Source organism: Plectropomus leopardus, chromosome 9 (assembly GCF_026936395.1).
Source record: "Plectropomus leopardus strain MGB_pleo_1.0 chromosome 9, ASM2693639v1, whole genome shotgun sequence".
Taxonomy (NCBI): domain Eukaryota; kingdom Metazoa; phylum Chordata; class Actinopteri; order Perciformes; family Serranidae; genus Plectropomus; species Plectropomus leopardus.
The window spans coordinates 17,577,416-17,592,311 of NC_142184.1; the positions used below are offsets into that span (position 1 = coordinate 17,577,416).

Consider the following 14,896-nt stretch of genomic DNA (forward strand, 5'->3'; position numbering starts at 1 on the left):
GTTTCACACTCAATTCTGCCACAGATATTCACAATCACATGAAGAGTTACATTACTAAAGGAGATACACATTTTGTTGAAAAATTGTGAAAAAAAATGATGGCTCTCACAAAAAAAAAAAAAACACAAAGCAATTTTGGGGCCTGAAGTTTTCATTACTGATCTTTTTTTATTACACACTTTAGGGACTTAGAATTAAGATTTGTTTCTTATGCATGTTTACTTTTATTTGCCCCCTTCATTTATATGGGGGTTGTGGACATGGACAGATTACTGAATGGGCCTACTGGGCACAGGCCAAGAGGCTCCATTGGCCTTTACCTGCAAACTGTCACTCAAATTATCACGTACCGACCCAGAACACAAAGACATAAAAAGAGATGCAAAGCAATTGCAAAGATACACAAAATGACAACAAAGAGACTTAAAAAAAAACAACCCAAAAAATACTCTTAAGTTATCTTAAAAAAGCAGAAAAAAATAGCTTAAAAAAAAAGAGAGAGAGGCAAAATTACCACAGAGCCAGTGTGTGTGTGTTTCCAGTCCTGCATAGGTGAAATGGTGGGGCCTTTTTGCATTTCTGCACCCAGGGGCCCAATGTCTCATTATTTGCCCATGGTGACAGGACTAAAACTGATATAAATGAGGTTGCTATCAGACCCACAAGACTGACTATTCTCAATTACAAAGGTCAGAATTATAAATATGTCTGATTAAATTTCTGTCCTCCTCTCTTCCTGCTCTCTGTACCTATCACCCCAGGCAAGTCTTTATTTGGGTACACGGCCAGATTGATATGCCGTTGACTGCCTCCTTCCATTAAATTTAGAGCATTGTTTTACTTCTTTTGCTGACTGTTATTCTATCTCTGTTTCCTCAATCCAGGTGAAATTCTGTCCAGCGCAATTGAAAATAACACGGCTTTCACCCTTGAATGCCTGCAGCCTGCTCACACTGAGAAATCTGCAGTGACACACGTGAAACTATTAAACACTTTGCCCTCTGACACTCATCATCGGGTTCGTTGAAAAATATCGAACTGTAAGCCGGCGGATTCCTGCAGCATGTTTTGAGATAATGTACCATAAAATAATAATTACCGTAATGACCGTAATGCTCACAGGCCTTCAGGTGATGAGAGCAGCCTGTATAAGCACACGATATGGACCTGCTTGTCTTGATTTTACTGAGTGGTAACTCGATCTGCTTCCAGTGAAAATCCTAACTCCTAGGGTAATAGCCTCGGGTGCTTTATAAGTTTATTTTAGGTAATAGAGACGCTTGTTTTGTTACAGCCTGTTCCGCCCTTCTCTCTCTCTCTCTCTTTCTCTCTCTCTCTCCCCACAATTTCACCTACACTCAGATTCCTTGCTTCTTGAAAGTTGGTGACTGGAAGGAGAAAAAAGGGATTTGAGGAGTAACGTGAAGCGCATGCGCCATGTGAGGGTTTTGCGCTGTGCATCCATGCTGCAGTGTGTTAGTTTGAGAGAAGAGGCGACTGAAGCAGGTGAGAGGAAGAGAGAGAGAAAAGGCAGAGAGGGAGGGATAGTCGGTGATACTTTTCTGCACTTCAACACGCACAGACACACACATACGGTGTGAGAGGACGACAGACTCGGAGCCTCAGCAAAGCCGCTGTTGTTCACACGCTGTGCTCTTTTCCTCCCCCTGGCACCGTGCGCGCTCGCCAAGCCGCACTGTTTGGAGATAGTCCGCGCGGAAAGTTTTTTGGAGCATACTGTCTGGAGCCGATTAATTGTGGCATCTGTTTTTTTTTTCGTTTTCTTTTTTTTTTGCAAGGCGGATGACTTACTTTTTTGCAAGTGAGGACTTTTAAGTCGTGCTGAGGAATTGTCAAAGTCGTTTTTTGCGCAGAATGGAAGGTAAATTGACAAGTCGTTTGTGGCGAGGATCACCGTGTGGATCTTTCTGCAGGTAAAACACGCTATGACCTGAGCGTGTCAGCGGCTGGATTTAATGCTTATAAAACGAAGTTTTCCGTGTTTTTGCTCTGACATAGTTTAGCTGTAACTTGGGACAGTTTTTTTTTTTAACTCGGATAGGGAGTTTTAAAGTAGGCCGCTTTCAATCAAAAAAGAATCGACAACCCGACGTTTCCGGCAGTGGCACATTGGGCTACCGTAGATGGTTTTATCTGTTAATAGTTGATATTTACAGTCACGCACTGATTCTTTAAATGTTCTGATCGCTTTCTTACACTGTCTTTGGACGTTTTATACATCCCGCTGCTTCCTACAAACCCTCTAAACTGTTTGGCGCACGGAGCGTTGTTGTGTTCACCAAAACACCAAACCTGAAGAACTCTCAAACTTTTTAAGCGTTCCGCTTCCTTCAACCCCAGCCAAGCACTTTCCAAGAAATCCGGATAAAACGACGAGACTTGTCTACACTGCAGCGGAAAAGGAAATCTTAAATCCACCTGGCCTGCTCTGGGATTATTGGTTTGATATCGTCTGCAGAAAGTGGATTACAACTTCTGACGGGCTGTGCTCCCTGGTGAGTAGCCTTCAGGTCTCCTGGTTCACTTTTCCATGCAGCCGCAGTTTATCTTAAAGAGAGGAAGCTGTTTCTGTGGGACCTTTCTGGACTAATCTTGGATGTGGACAAAAGTCCTTGACAGATGTGATGTGTGAAACATGCTATCCCTTTACTGCAGTGACTGTGACCCATGTGTCAACAGAGCAAATAACGAATTCAGATAAAATTCTGCAGAAATTATTTGTTTTAAAATGCATATTAATGAGAAAAAATAAGCCCATATATTTTTGTTACCATTGTTAACGGTCCCCATTTAAAGTCAGGCAGTATTCTTTGTGCTGCTTCTCCTCATCAAATCCTTGTACCTGGCTCCCTCTCCTGGTTTTTTTTAAACAAGAGAGGCAAGAAAAGAGATTCATTATTTAGCGCTATAAAATGCGGATAATATTTCATTCATTACTCTAAATTACGATGACATGCAGTTTGGGTAAATGTGCTATTTTAAAGAAATAAATCAAAATAATAACGATAAGTAATAGAATAATAAACCGCTTTATGAGTTAATTTTTTTCACCCATCCACCTCCTTCAGAAAACCAAAAACTAAACAAAAGCTCAAAGTCATCATTGCACTGCATATTATCCAAAGGCTTAATGATGCAGAAAATAACGTTGTTTTATAAAAGCCCAGAAAATTATTGAAAGTTGTCATAATTTGACACTCATATGCTCCATTCACATTTTCACACTAATTTGTTACCAAGATTATTCAAATGCTATTATATTGAATTGTAATGATGTTTTAGATGGTTTGGTCAAATGTTCCAGCCAGAGAAAACTAAAAAAAAAAAAACCCACAGGCCCAAATTAGAGCAAAGGGTGAAATAATTCAAGAAGATTTTTCTCATGTAAAATAAACAGTAGACTAGTTTTCCCTCACTCTCCGGTTTAATGTAAATGGATTTAGTCCCATATGGGCCTTAAAATAGCCTCTGAAATGATCCATTGCAACAGCAGCCCCCGATGTTTTATCATCCTGCCGACGGTATTCTAATTGCTCTCTTCCTGAAATTTGCCCAATTTGATGCCATTTTTACCGACAGAAATCAGCGAGGTGGTCGTCAATCATCTACTGAAGTCCCAGTGAATATTTCACTCGGGTCAAATCGTTTGCATGGGTCACGGAGCTCAGGATTTACGCAGTTTGCAGCGGGGATGCCTTATGCAGGAATGCGCATTTACCTTTTTTAAAAATCAATTAGAAAGTTATGTATAGCGTTAAATAGCTGGCTCTCTGGCCTCACAAAATACGAAATATTAATTATAGAATAACCTTTCTCTTAAAACGAATAATTACTTTTCTATATTCTCATTGGTCGAGAGTTTGTTGTGAAGTGTTAGATAATTGCAGGCACCTGTGGCATCACCACAGTGAATTCAAACATGAATACGCAGAATGAAACCTGTCCGTCAGTGTGGCTGAGTCACTTATTTTGAATTGTACTGCTTTGCGCTAAAATAGATTATATTCAATTGTAGAAGTTAATTATCCGTAAATAAGAATATATTTTAAATCCACTTCCTGGCGGGCGGAACAAGTCCAATTAGCTGATTTAAAATCAGTGTAAAACCGCCGCCCTTTGTGGATTATTGCGTTAATTTATGTGGAATAACTGCTGGGAACATAACATAACCTCTCCAGCTATTACTGCAGCAGCGCACAAACTGAAAGCACATGCTGCTGTGTCTGTGCGTGCGTGCGTACGCTCGCGCGCGCATGCTGGGTGAGTGATGGTGAACTTGGCCTTGTGTTTAATGAGTATTAGGCAGGTCCAGGTCTCCACGACTCAACCCTGGAAAATAACGCAGCGTGACAAATTAGAGCTGCTCTGAGTCCCAAAATTCACACACGGCCCAACTGGAAGGCTGGCACATCGGTTAAAGTCGCAAATACTAAGGATAATTATTTTAACTCATTTTCTGCCCACATAGCAGCCAAACTGTATCACCAAAGCCACAAAGAGAATTGACATTTTTTCCCTTTTTTAATTCCTTGTAATTTTCGTTAGGCAAAAGACTGCACAGTGCAGGCCCAGGCCGCTGACGTGGCTCCTTTCAGTCCGATGCACAGTCAATTAATAAATACTAGAATTAATTTCAATATAACTGTATACCGGCATCATCGTTATTTGTCAAATTACATATTTGATAGCAATATGCATCACAAATCGAGGTGGAAACAACTTTATAAATGAAATGTATTCCCTTATATTTCCATTTTCTGTATAAATATTCATTGAAGTCCTTTTAAAATGTTTATAATTAACAAACTAGAATAACACTTTTAGTATTATTTCCCACAGATTTTTCTTAATTAAAAAATTGAAACAAAATAGACCTTGTCACCAGTCAGGCCTGCCATAGATTGAAAATGAACAAGCGTGGAATAAAAACATACTGTTTTATTCTAAGCCCATGTTTAAGATCTTTTATATTAAGTGAACTATCTTTGCATTAAAAATGACATAGGCTAATTATTAGTTGAAATTGAGAAAATGTATTTTTTATTCTAATGTTAACAGTAAATATATTGGCTAAATTGGATTTAAAATAAGGCACTCACACAGTCAGTTAAGGCTTCTGTCTGTCTGTCTGTCTGTCTGTCTGTCTGCCTCTGGGTGTTTCTTTCCCTGAGTAAAGTGAACTGTCAGGAATGTGTCTAGCTGGGTTTTCATGGTCATTGTGTCTTCTCTGGCTGCACGTCTATCAGTCTTACGTGATTCACACTCAGACCTGCTGCCAAATGACTGCTCTGCTGTGCGAGCACTGATGGCCTCAGGGCTCTTATCACACACACACACGCACACAGGCACTAGCACACACACACACACACACACACACACACACGTACACACACACAAGCACTGTGCTGTTTGCATGTAAAAGAGAGAGTTTCGATATGCAGGCATACAGCTGAAAGAATTTTTCCTGCATTCCCTTCATACATTTAGACATCACAGATATCTGTCTTTTTCTCTGCTATGCACATTAAACTGTGTGTGAGACAAACAGCCAGACAGGCAGGCAGACTGACAAGCATCCTTTTTTCTCTGTCCTCCCTCAGATCAGCGGCAATATGAACCTGGGGCTGGGCTGTGTGTGTCGGCCGGTTTGCTGGCCCTTTAGCAGCCTGTTGGACTCCAGACACTGTGTCTTTGCCCTGACGCTCCTCACACTCCTCATGCAGGTGGTGGTGGAGGCCAACTCATGGTGGTATGCATTAATTTTCTCTCCATATATGAAATTTGTGAACGTTGTGTTTACTTGTGTCATGGCCAGTTGAGATTGTCAGCTTTCAAAAGATTTTTTTTTTTTTTTACACTCACAGAAGAGTCATATTTGTAAATGGAGCAGCTAAGCGCAAACGAGTTTTAAAAAAAGACATGAAAAAAGCCAGATTAAGGGTAATATTGATTTTTTATTTTTGTTTATGTTTACATTTGTCTTAGTTTCAGAGTCAATTTCAAACCTGTGTGTGAGTGTGTGTGTGCGTGTTTGCTAAGTAAGCCTCCACAGCTTTAGTTGCACCACATATGAAGTAACACAACATGCTGACTGTAGCACATTAACTTTTCAGGAAGGACCTTTTTTCTCCCTTATTTTCTTTCTTCGTATATTGCCAAACCAAAATTATGAATATTATAGAAAACATAGAATGCTGTGGTTTATGAGTTGGCGTCCAAATATGTGCAAACACGAGCACCGTGTGTGACTGTGTGTGTGTGTGCGTGAGTAGACACAAGTCCTGCTGCCATTAGAAAAGTCTGTATTTGAGCATGCTACACTGAAACACACAGTGCAGGTCTGATAGGGGGAAAATACTGTTTATGAGTCACTGTAGAGGCACCGCTTAAAGCAAGTCACAACTCTTTACATACTGTGGCTGTTTTCTGTGTTTTTGTCTAATTGTGCACTTGTGTTTAATTGTGTATACCGGCATATACGCTTGTAGAAGCACATAGAGCATTTACAGTAAACCCACACTTTGTGTGTATGATTTTTCCTTACTTCAAATGAGCAGATCAAAGTCTGTAGTGACATCACTTGGTGATGGCCTAATTTTATGAAAATAATAATTTAAAGAATTAAATTGAAGAGAATTTCTACAGATAAACATATTTTAATGGGCTCACCTGAGTAGGCGACTACAGTTTAGTTTAAGTAATGAGTTGGATTTACATGCTGAGGACCCACACATTACCACAGACCCTGAGCTGAGTTTGGAGCACAAACTGTGTGTGTCTTTCAGTTTCCTCTTTGAGAGGACAAACAGGTGTGAATGATTTAGAGTGTCAGAGCAGCGGGCCTTCTGACTGTGTGTATGTATGTGTGTGTGTGAGAGACAGAGCGTCACTCTGCATGTCTGTATGTTTTTTTTTTTTTTCTTTCCATGTGTTTATGTGTGTACTTGTATGTTGTGTGTGTTCAGTCTGTGTTCCCTCGCTGCTGACTTCCCCAGTCGATCAGGTTACACTGGGGGCTAATTGTCTTTCTCTTAGGGCTCAGGGATGGGCTGCTCTAATTGTCCTGTGGCCTGGAACCAGATGCTCATACTAGTGTTCCTCTCTCTCTTTCAACTGTTAGTTCATCTCTCTCTCTCCCCTAGTCCATTTTTATTTCTTTTTCTTTCTCTTACACAACATTGAATAGAACTGTAAGATGAAATGATCAGAACGAGTTATCCGGTACGTTAAGTTGGCGAGAGGAATCATGAAATGCACTCAACACAAGCGTCAAAAACATTTGTTCGTTTTTCGATCGTTTTTTTTTTTTTCAAACGATACAGCACTTGTTTGTAGTAGGTTTATGACATTGCTTCAGAACATGTGGTTGGGCACATGGGGTCACAAGTAAAATCTAAAGGGTCTATTTTATTAGTTAAGAGAGGACAAAAAAACACTTTTGCTACACAAATTGAATAACATTTATTTTTTAAATGAAACAAAGAGAGAGGGGAGCATCACTTTTTGGTTAAGCTCATAGACATAATATGCAACTTGTGATGAGGGAACTGACAAACATTGCTCTAAAGAGTCGCAAATAAAAAAGGTTGGCATACTCTGATTTATGACACTGAACAAATAGAAAATAGTATGTTTGTGTCAGATTTGCTCTCTGTTTTGCCCTCTTTGTTTTACTCTAGCCTCTCTTTTTACTTTAAATATTCTTCATCTTTTTTTACTCTGTGACCCTTGGTTTCCTCACTATGCTTCTATTTACTGTATGTCCTTGGCCCCAAAATAGCACACAAATTGAAGTCCAGTTTCAATAACAACTAAGAGTATACAGTGTTTTGCTCCATTCAGTTTCATCAGTTAACATATCTTCACCCATGAGAGGGACAACTTAATAAAGTGAAATGAGCTGTTGGTTGTAAATTTGGCCTCAAAGAATGCATACATTTGCGTCATAACGGCAAATGATGAAAAACAACTGCATTATGTGTGTGTGCCCCCCCCACCCTCTCCCATCCAGGTCTTTGGCCATGAACCCTTTACTGATCCCGGAGGCCTACATCATCGGAGCCCAGCCGCTGTGCAGCCAGCTGGTGGGCCTGTCACAGGGCCAGAAGAAGCTGTGCCAGCTCTACCAGGACCACATGCAGTACATTGGTGAAGGTGCCAAGACAGGCATCAGAGAGTGCCAGTACCAGTTCAGACATCGGCGCTGGAACTGCAGTACAGTGGACAACTCCTCTGTTTTTGGACGGGTCATGCAAATAGGTAAGAAATGGACAAAAAAACCAGTATTTGAAACATGTACATGAATACGCAGGACAACATAGACACATTTCAACATGTATGCTGTACATACATACGGTGTCTTTCCTTTCTTCTTCTCTATCTCTCTGATTCACTGACCCTCTTTGTGTGTTTGTGAAAGTGTGTGTATGTGTGTGTGTGTGTGTGTGTGTGTGTGTGTGTGCGTGTGCATGTGCGTGCACGGGCATGCGCGTGTGCGTGTGAAATGTATGGGGCTGTTGATTCTCAGCAGCTGTGTGGAGGGAATAGTTGGTGGGTGAGGTTGCTGGATAAATCACATGTGGCTTTGGCCTGCTAAACCAGCTCCCGACATGGAGCAGGAGGGAGGCAGAGAATCTGCTTTTCCCCTGATGAATGGGAGACAATCTAATCTAGTTCAACACACACACACACACACACACACACACACACACACACACACACACACACACACACACAGATGCACACACACTGTGAAGCTGGACTTTAGCTGCCCTGTATTTACAAGTAATGGGAGTGCAGAGAGTGTATGCACCAATATATCACCTTGTCAAAGATTAAACTGTGTGTGTGTGTGTGTGTGTGTGTGTGCGCGTGTGTGTGTGTGTGTGTGTGTGTGTGTGTGTGTGTGTGTGTGTGTGTGTGTGTGTGTGTGTGTGTGTGTGTGTGTGTGTGTGTGTGTGTGTGTGTGGGCGGGCGGGCGCGCGCGCATGGACATGCAGTGTGCTCAGATCTCGTATAGAAAGTTCAAGAGCTTTACAATCCTCTCTTAGTGATCCCCACTTTTGGATCCTATCATTTAACATGGTTTGTTTTAGTTTTCTTTGGATGTGAGCCCACACCTCAGGGGCTAATGTAAAGGTGGTTTACCATTTATTGATCATAACTCTCCAGCTGAATTACAATGAATCTGTATGATGTTGATGTTGTGATCATAGCAGAGTTACAGGAGGCTTGGTTGAAAAGTAGCAAAAGTCAGCGCTTGTGTTGGTTACATTTTTTGGAATCTTTCAAATTATGCTTAAGTAACACATGCAGAGGGGTCAGTGTTTTGTTCTTGTTGGCACGCTTTAAAGGGTCAGTTCATCAAAAATTCCTAAAAAAAATCCCAACAATACATTTCTCACCTAATTAGATAGCACACATCTGCCCAGAATATGAGATATCTATCTTTGACATTTCTGCTCTTATCCTGATGCAATTAATGGATTAAATAACGAATGGAATTTCATTTTTGAGGCTCATAGCTTAAAAAAACCCTCTAATGTGCTCAACAGCAACTTGTCTTTCCAGTAATAATGTTCCCATTACTCCTGATGATCAACACCGATGAAGAACACACTGTCAACTGTTTTTTAGGGTGACTATTTTAAGTTAGAAAAGTAGTTCCACTGAAAACCGCTCACACTCAGGTCTGTCGACAGCGGCGTAGCACAAAAATGCCCAATGCGTAAGCAGTCTGTCTGGGCCACTTCCCTTCCTCTCTCGATCCTTTTCTCTCTCATGCACCTTATGATTTTTTTCAAAATCTGTTTACTATGTCTTTTCTTTTCTGGGACCCCAATTTCCCTTTCTTGGGGAAAGATATGACAGTCTACGGCAGTGCTCCAGCAGCATAATCAGTCACTTACGGGGCTCTAGCTGGGTTTAGAGATAAATCCTAGTGTAGGGGTGGATTAAACCATTTTGAGACTGGCCAAGACTGGCCTTAGAGAGCTTCCTCTATTATTTTTTTTATACAAAATTCTATCTTTTAACCCATTTATTCCTTTTTGATGCCCCCATCCCATTGGGATCCTGGGTAATCAGTCCCACTCCCTCCCCCCACCACCATGCCCCTGTCTGTAGATGATCTGGAGTAATCAGGGTATTGTTTTTGGAAAGTGACATTGTCTGTAAATTTTATATTTAATGCCATGAGCTCTAAGAACACATTTTCTCTTTTAAAATGTATTTTTCAAAATAATTTTAACTATATATATGTTTTTAAATTAGATGAACTGGCCCTCGAATGCGCGTGTCTGCATTTTTACACTCCTCTTGGTAATTTTGCTTTTCTATGTCTCTGGCGCTGCCGACTCCCTCTCCACAGATCAGTCTTCATAGAAACCTCATCAGCAGCCATTCTCCCTTTCCTCTTCTCCCTCCCCAACATTGCTCCCATCTCAGCCCACTCTGGGCCATGTAAACATGTCCTCCCCTCTAAGGCTGTCTATCTGAAAGCCTGTCTTACTGTCTGTCTGTGTGCTGGCGTAGGACACTGCTGATGATTTAAAGCTGAGCTCCAGGGGGTGCTGGCGTAGTTGGGTTCAGACCCTCTCCCCTGCCTGGCTTGGCTCGCTCCAGGGTGGGGTACAGGAGAAGGGAGGCAGCAGTGTGGGAGACGACAGTTTGTCTGTCCACAGGTCCACTATTAGGCCAATATCCTCGGGCTGGATTAAAACATGTACTAGACTAATAAATCCCCCACTCTCTCTGATCACCTCCTGTCAGAGTTTCCCACCGGAATACTTTCCAAAGAGTTTCTTTCTTCATCTTTCCTCTTCTTGGGCCATTGTCTGTTTCCGCCTTTTGTGATATTAACTGTGTGCGTGTGTCTCCTTTTCCATTTTGCCTGCTTTTTTCTTCAATGTCTTTTACTTGACTTATCTCTTAGGTTGTCCTTTCTTTCTACTCCCTCACCTCCCGTTCTCTGTCCATATGTTATTGTCATTACAGCACGCTCTCTAAAGGTTCGGCCCAGCAGGTATATGAGCTGTGCATTTTTATTTTGCAGCAGCCCCCGTCTTCAATGTCAACACGCAGCCTCATAGTTTGGTTGGGTGTTTCTTCTTTTAGTAGCTTGTCTCCTCATCTCATTTCTTTCTTCCAATGTGGCTTTGTACAGAGGTAGTAATGGATTAGTGATAACAAAAACTGTTGGTGTATTCTTAACTTCTTGTTCCTATCGAGGAAATTTTGAGGAGTTAATGAGCAGCGGCTCCAGGGTCAGTGAGTCATGACAGATAAAGCAAAAAAGCTGCTGTCACTTTCAATCTGGGTGAAATGGCCGCTGCTTGTTAAGAAGCGTCTCTGTCACTGGAGGGCGCTCTCCTCTCTGGCTGCAGCCCAATAACAGCAAACCAGATTCCACCGTTCAACATGTTGGTGATGAGAAGCCTGCAGCACTTGGCTGAAGTGCTCTGTAATCTTAAATGTATGGTCAATGCTGTCAAATGACATCACATTTCCAAACACTGCACAAACTCTTAAAGTAGAATGACATGTTGAATATAAAACAAATATACACGCATAACCGAGAAAAAAAGGAATAGGCGGATGGAAGTGCCAAATGATAAACATGTCTCATTTACTCTGTTTCTTACTGTGGCAAATGTGACATGATGTTCCTGTTTGTGTGTCTGCAGGCAGCCGAGAAACAGCGTTCACTTATGCCATCAGCGCAGCAGGGGTGGTGAACGCGGTGAGCCGTGCCTGCAGAGAGGGGGAGCTCTCCAGCTGTGGGTGCAGCCGTGCAGCTCGCCCCAAAGACCTGCCGCGAGACTGGCTGTGGGGCGGCTGTGGAGACAACCTCAACTATGGCTACAGGTTCTCCAAGGAGTTTGTGGACGCACGTGAGAGGGAGAAGAGCTACCCCAAAGGCTCATATGAGAGCGCCAGGCTGATGATGAATCTTCACAATAACGAGGCTGGAAGGAGGGTAAGTTATTGGGGTTATATGTGCGCACACACACACAGATCTTAAGATGTCACCAGATAAGAAGGGAGCAGAGAGATATAAACTGCAGGCCCTCGAATGAGACCGACCAGTGAGAGAAAGAGCAGGAGGAGTTGGAAGTGAGACAATCCAGGTCAATCAGATAGGTCTCCGCTGATCATCTGTGTAACAGCTCTCACAGCTCTCCCCTCCTGAGGCTTTGATCTGTGGGGAGATGGAGTCATTGGAGGCAGCTCTGGGGTTTCTTTTCCTTTCCAAATATCTTGAAACCACCTCAAAGGAAACGTAATGCCAGATATCTGTTGCCAGGCTGTTCTCTTTCAAGTCGGACAAATGAGTGGACAACGTTTTATTCAGTGCACTATTGGAGACATGGACAGGATCATTCGGTCCTTTATGGCAAAGCGATGCCTTATGAGATCATGAGCAGCACATTGTGCAAATATTTATGCAGACAGGTCAAATAAGAAATATGAAGCATGTGTCGCTTGGACTGCAGTTTGTCACATAAGAATAAATGTTTTTGCAAGTTCTTCATCTGGTTATTAATCCTTCTTTCTCCCCCTCCTCCATGCTCTCAGACCGTATCGGACCTTGCCAATGTGTCTTGCAAGTGCCACGGCGTATCCGGCTCCTGCAGCCTGAAGACTTGCTGGCTGCAACTAGCCGACTTCCGCAAGGTGGGCGATGCCCTGAAGGAAAAGTATGACAGCGCCGCTGCCATGAAGCTCAACGCGCGTGGGAAGCTGGTGCAGATGCACAGCAAGTTCAATGCTCCCACAAGCCATGACCTGGTGTACATCGAGTCCAGTCCAGACTACTGCCTGAAGAACCAAAGCACGGGCTCCCTAGGCACAGTGGGGCGCCTTTGCAACAAGACCTCGGAGGGCATGGATGGGTGCGAGCTGATGTGCTGCGGCCGCGGTTACGACCAGTACAAGGCCCAGATAGTGGAGCGCTGCCACTGCAAGTTCCACTGGTGCTGCTACGTCAAGTGCAAACGCTGCACCAAAATTGTAGACCAATTTGTCTGCAAGTGAGAAGAGGAGAGTCACCTGTTTGAGTTTGCTTGCAGACGATGGGCATACATCTGTGTGTATTCAGGAGCAAAGGAGCTGAACACAGAGAGAGAATGGAAGAAAGAAACTATATAAATTATATTTATAGAGTTAAACAATTATGCCATTGCAAAAAGACTGACTCCGTTTTTCAAAAAAAAAAAAAATCTTATGTCTTCAGAAACTGAGAGTATCGTGAAATATTTATTTTGAGATTGTTATGTTTTATTTTGGCCCAGTCATCACAAGCCGATTTTAACCCTTTCAAGTGCCTAAGACAGGCTGGAAATCTCCCCTCACCCTCTTTTATTATCAGAAAATGCCATTTTTCTTGTCAGTTGGGTCACACTGATTTTGAAATTGGACTGTGCTTCCTATTTCCCAAGAAGAGTAGTGTTTGATATTTAGTTGAGAAGAGGTCTGATTGTGTGGAGAGGAGAACGCCTGTATGATGTAGTCGTGTATGGATGTGTTTTCATAGGCCCAGTCCCAAACCAGCCTTCACATCCTAACCCAGGTCTACTCGTCCCCTCTCACCACATGTAGAGTAAGGAACACTGTTGGGTTGTGCGAGTCCTTGAGTACAATGGGTACAATAAGAGGGCTATTTTGGGAATTGGGCCATTTATTAAGCTGTCCCAGAAGCCTTAGAGTTCCCCAGGTGTTGCAACAAGCCCTCCACCATTATGCACTTTGATACAGAGGCTTAAACCTGTCTGTGCGTGTCTGTTTTTTTACTACAGTGCATCAGCAAATATATCAATATTATAGCCTACATTCTTTTCCATATTAATTCAGATTATCCATTTAACATTATTTTACAATACTTAATATGGTTTGAATATATATGGGCAATGTTGTGGTTACAGTGGTGAAATATTCCATTTTCTGTGTATATAGTATGTCTATCCAACCAATCAGTAAACTGTATTTATTTTCTATAACCAGGTCTTCCTCTAAGTTTAAAACAGAAAAGCATCCCCAATGTAGATCAGTATTTAGTCAGATATCCTCAAGCTTTGAAGTCACTTTTAAAATTTAGTTTCTCACTAATGCGGCTCTTCACGTTTTATTGTAAAGGGAAATGCACCTTATTGTTTTGACACACACATTATTTTCTTCTCACTCATGTTCGTCTTTACTGTTACACACATATATATGTCACAGATGATCAGATTTTTTATTGTCACCACAGATTCCCAGTACCACTCAGTTAACTGCTCACTATCCCTGTGATGATTCTCAATAGACAAAACTACCAATCCAAACATGTATATTTATAAGCTTCTCCATGAATTTGAGGTTTGATAATGTGTTATAGCTAATATTTTGTTACTTTTTACAAATTGGCTCCGTGCTCTACTTTGTTTCAATAAATATCAAATGTAAAAACAGCAGAGAAGTATATTCATAGTGTTTTTTTTAATTTTCCTTTTCACATATACACAACTAAGAAACTTTCTCTTCACACTAAAAACCACTGGGTCAACATAGCACCAACACAACATCTGGATCTTTTTACTCAGCATTCGAGACAGTGTGTTTTTTTCCTTATTTTTTGAAAAGCATTACAATCTACTTTAGCTCTGTTTTAAACTGGCATGTCAGTATTTATGACAGATTGTTAACTAATGTGTAAATATGTATTCTTTGCATGCAGGGGCGTTGAAGTGGGGGGAAAGCAGGACAGATTATTTGGAGCCCACTGGAAGGGAAGCCCTCGAAAAGCCTGGTATGAAAAGGTTCTATTTGCAGTTTTTGTGTATTTCTAAATAATTATTGCCATAATTAAATGTAAATTGGTTGAATGAAGAGGTTGAAA

The 14,896-nt window shown here is 41.7% G+C and overlaps 1 protein-coding gene across 2 annotated transcripts; it reads left to right on the plus strand.

Annotated features, from left to right (window-relative positions):
* The first annotated feature begins 1,400 nt into the window (after positions 1-1,400).
* wnt5a (wingless-type MMTV integration site family, member 5a) lies at positions 1,401-14,468 on the plus strand. 2 transcript variants are annotated; one of them, XM_042491234.2, is made up of 5 exons: positions 1,401-2,516; positions 5,622-5,770; positions 8,033-8,280; positions 11,706-11,998; positions 12,598-14,468. In XM_042491234.2, exons 2-5 carry the CDS (start codon positions 5,634-5,636, stop codon positions 13,054-13,056), a joined length of 1,137 nt encoding a protein of 378 aa, XP_042347168.1. In that variant the 5' UTR covers positions 1,401-2,516; positions 5,622-5,633; the 3' UTR covers positions 13,057-14,468. The 2 variants fall into 2 exon arrangements, with proteins under 2 accessions (XP_042347168.1, XP_087938240.1); XM_088082114.1 differs by lacking the exon at positions 1,401-2,516 and adding an exon at positions 3,958-4,281.
* The last annotated feature ends 428 nt before the right edge of the window (positions 14,469-14,896 follow it).

Excerpts from the sequence above, each read along its gene's own strand:
- wnt5a (XM_042491234.2), top strand. The coding sequence starts at position 5,634 with ATGAACCTGGGGCTGGGCTGTGTGTGTCGGCCGGTTTGCTGGCCCTTT. Across the intron at positions 8,281-11,705 it reads TGGACGGGTCATGCAAATAG|GCAGCCGAGAAACAGCGTTC; the intron begins GTAAGAAATGGA and ends GTGTGTCTGCAG. Across the intron at positions 11,999-12,597 it reads ATAACGAGGCTGGAAGGAGG|ACCGTATCGGACCTTGCCAA; the intron begins GTAAGTTATTGG and ends CCATGCTCTCAG.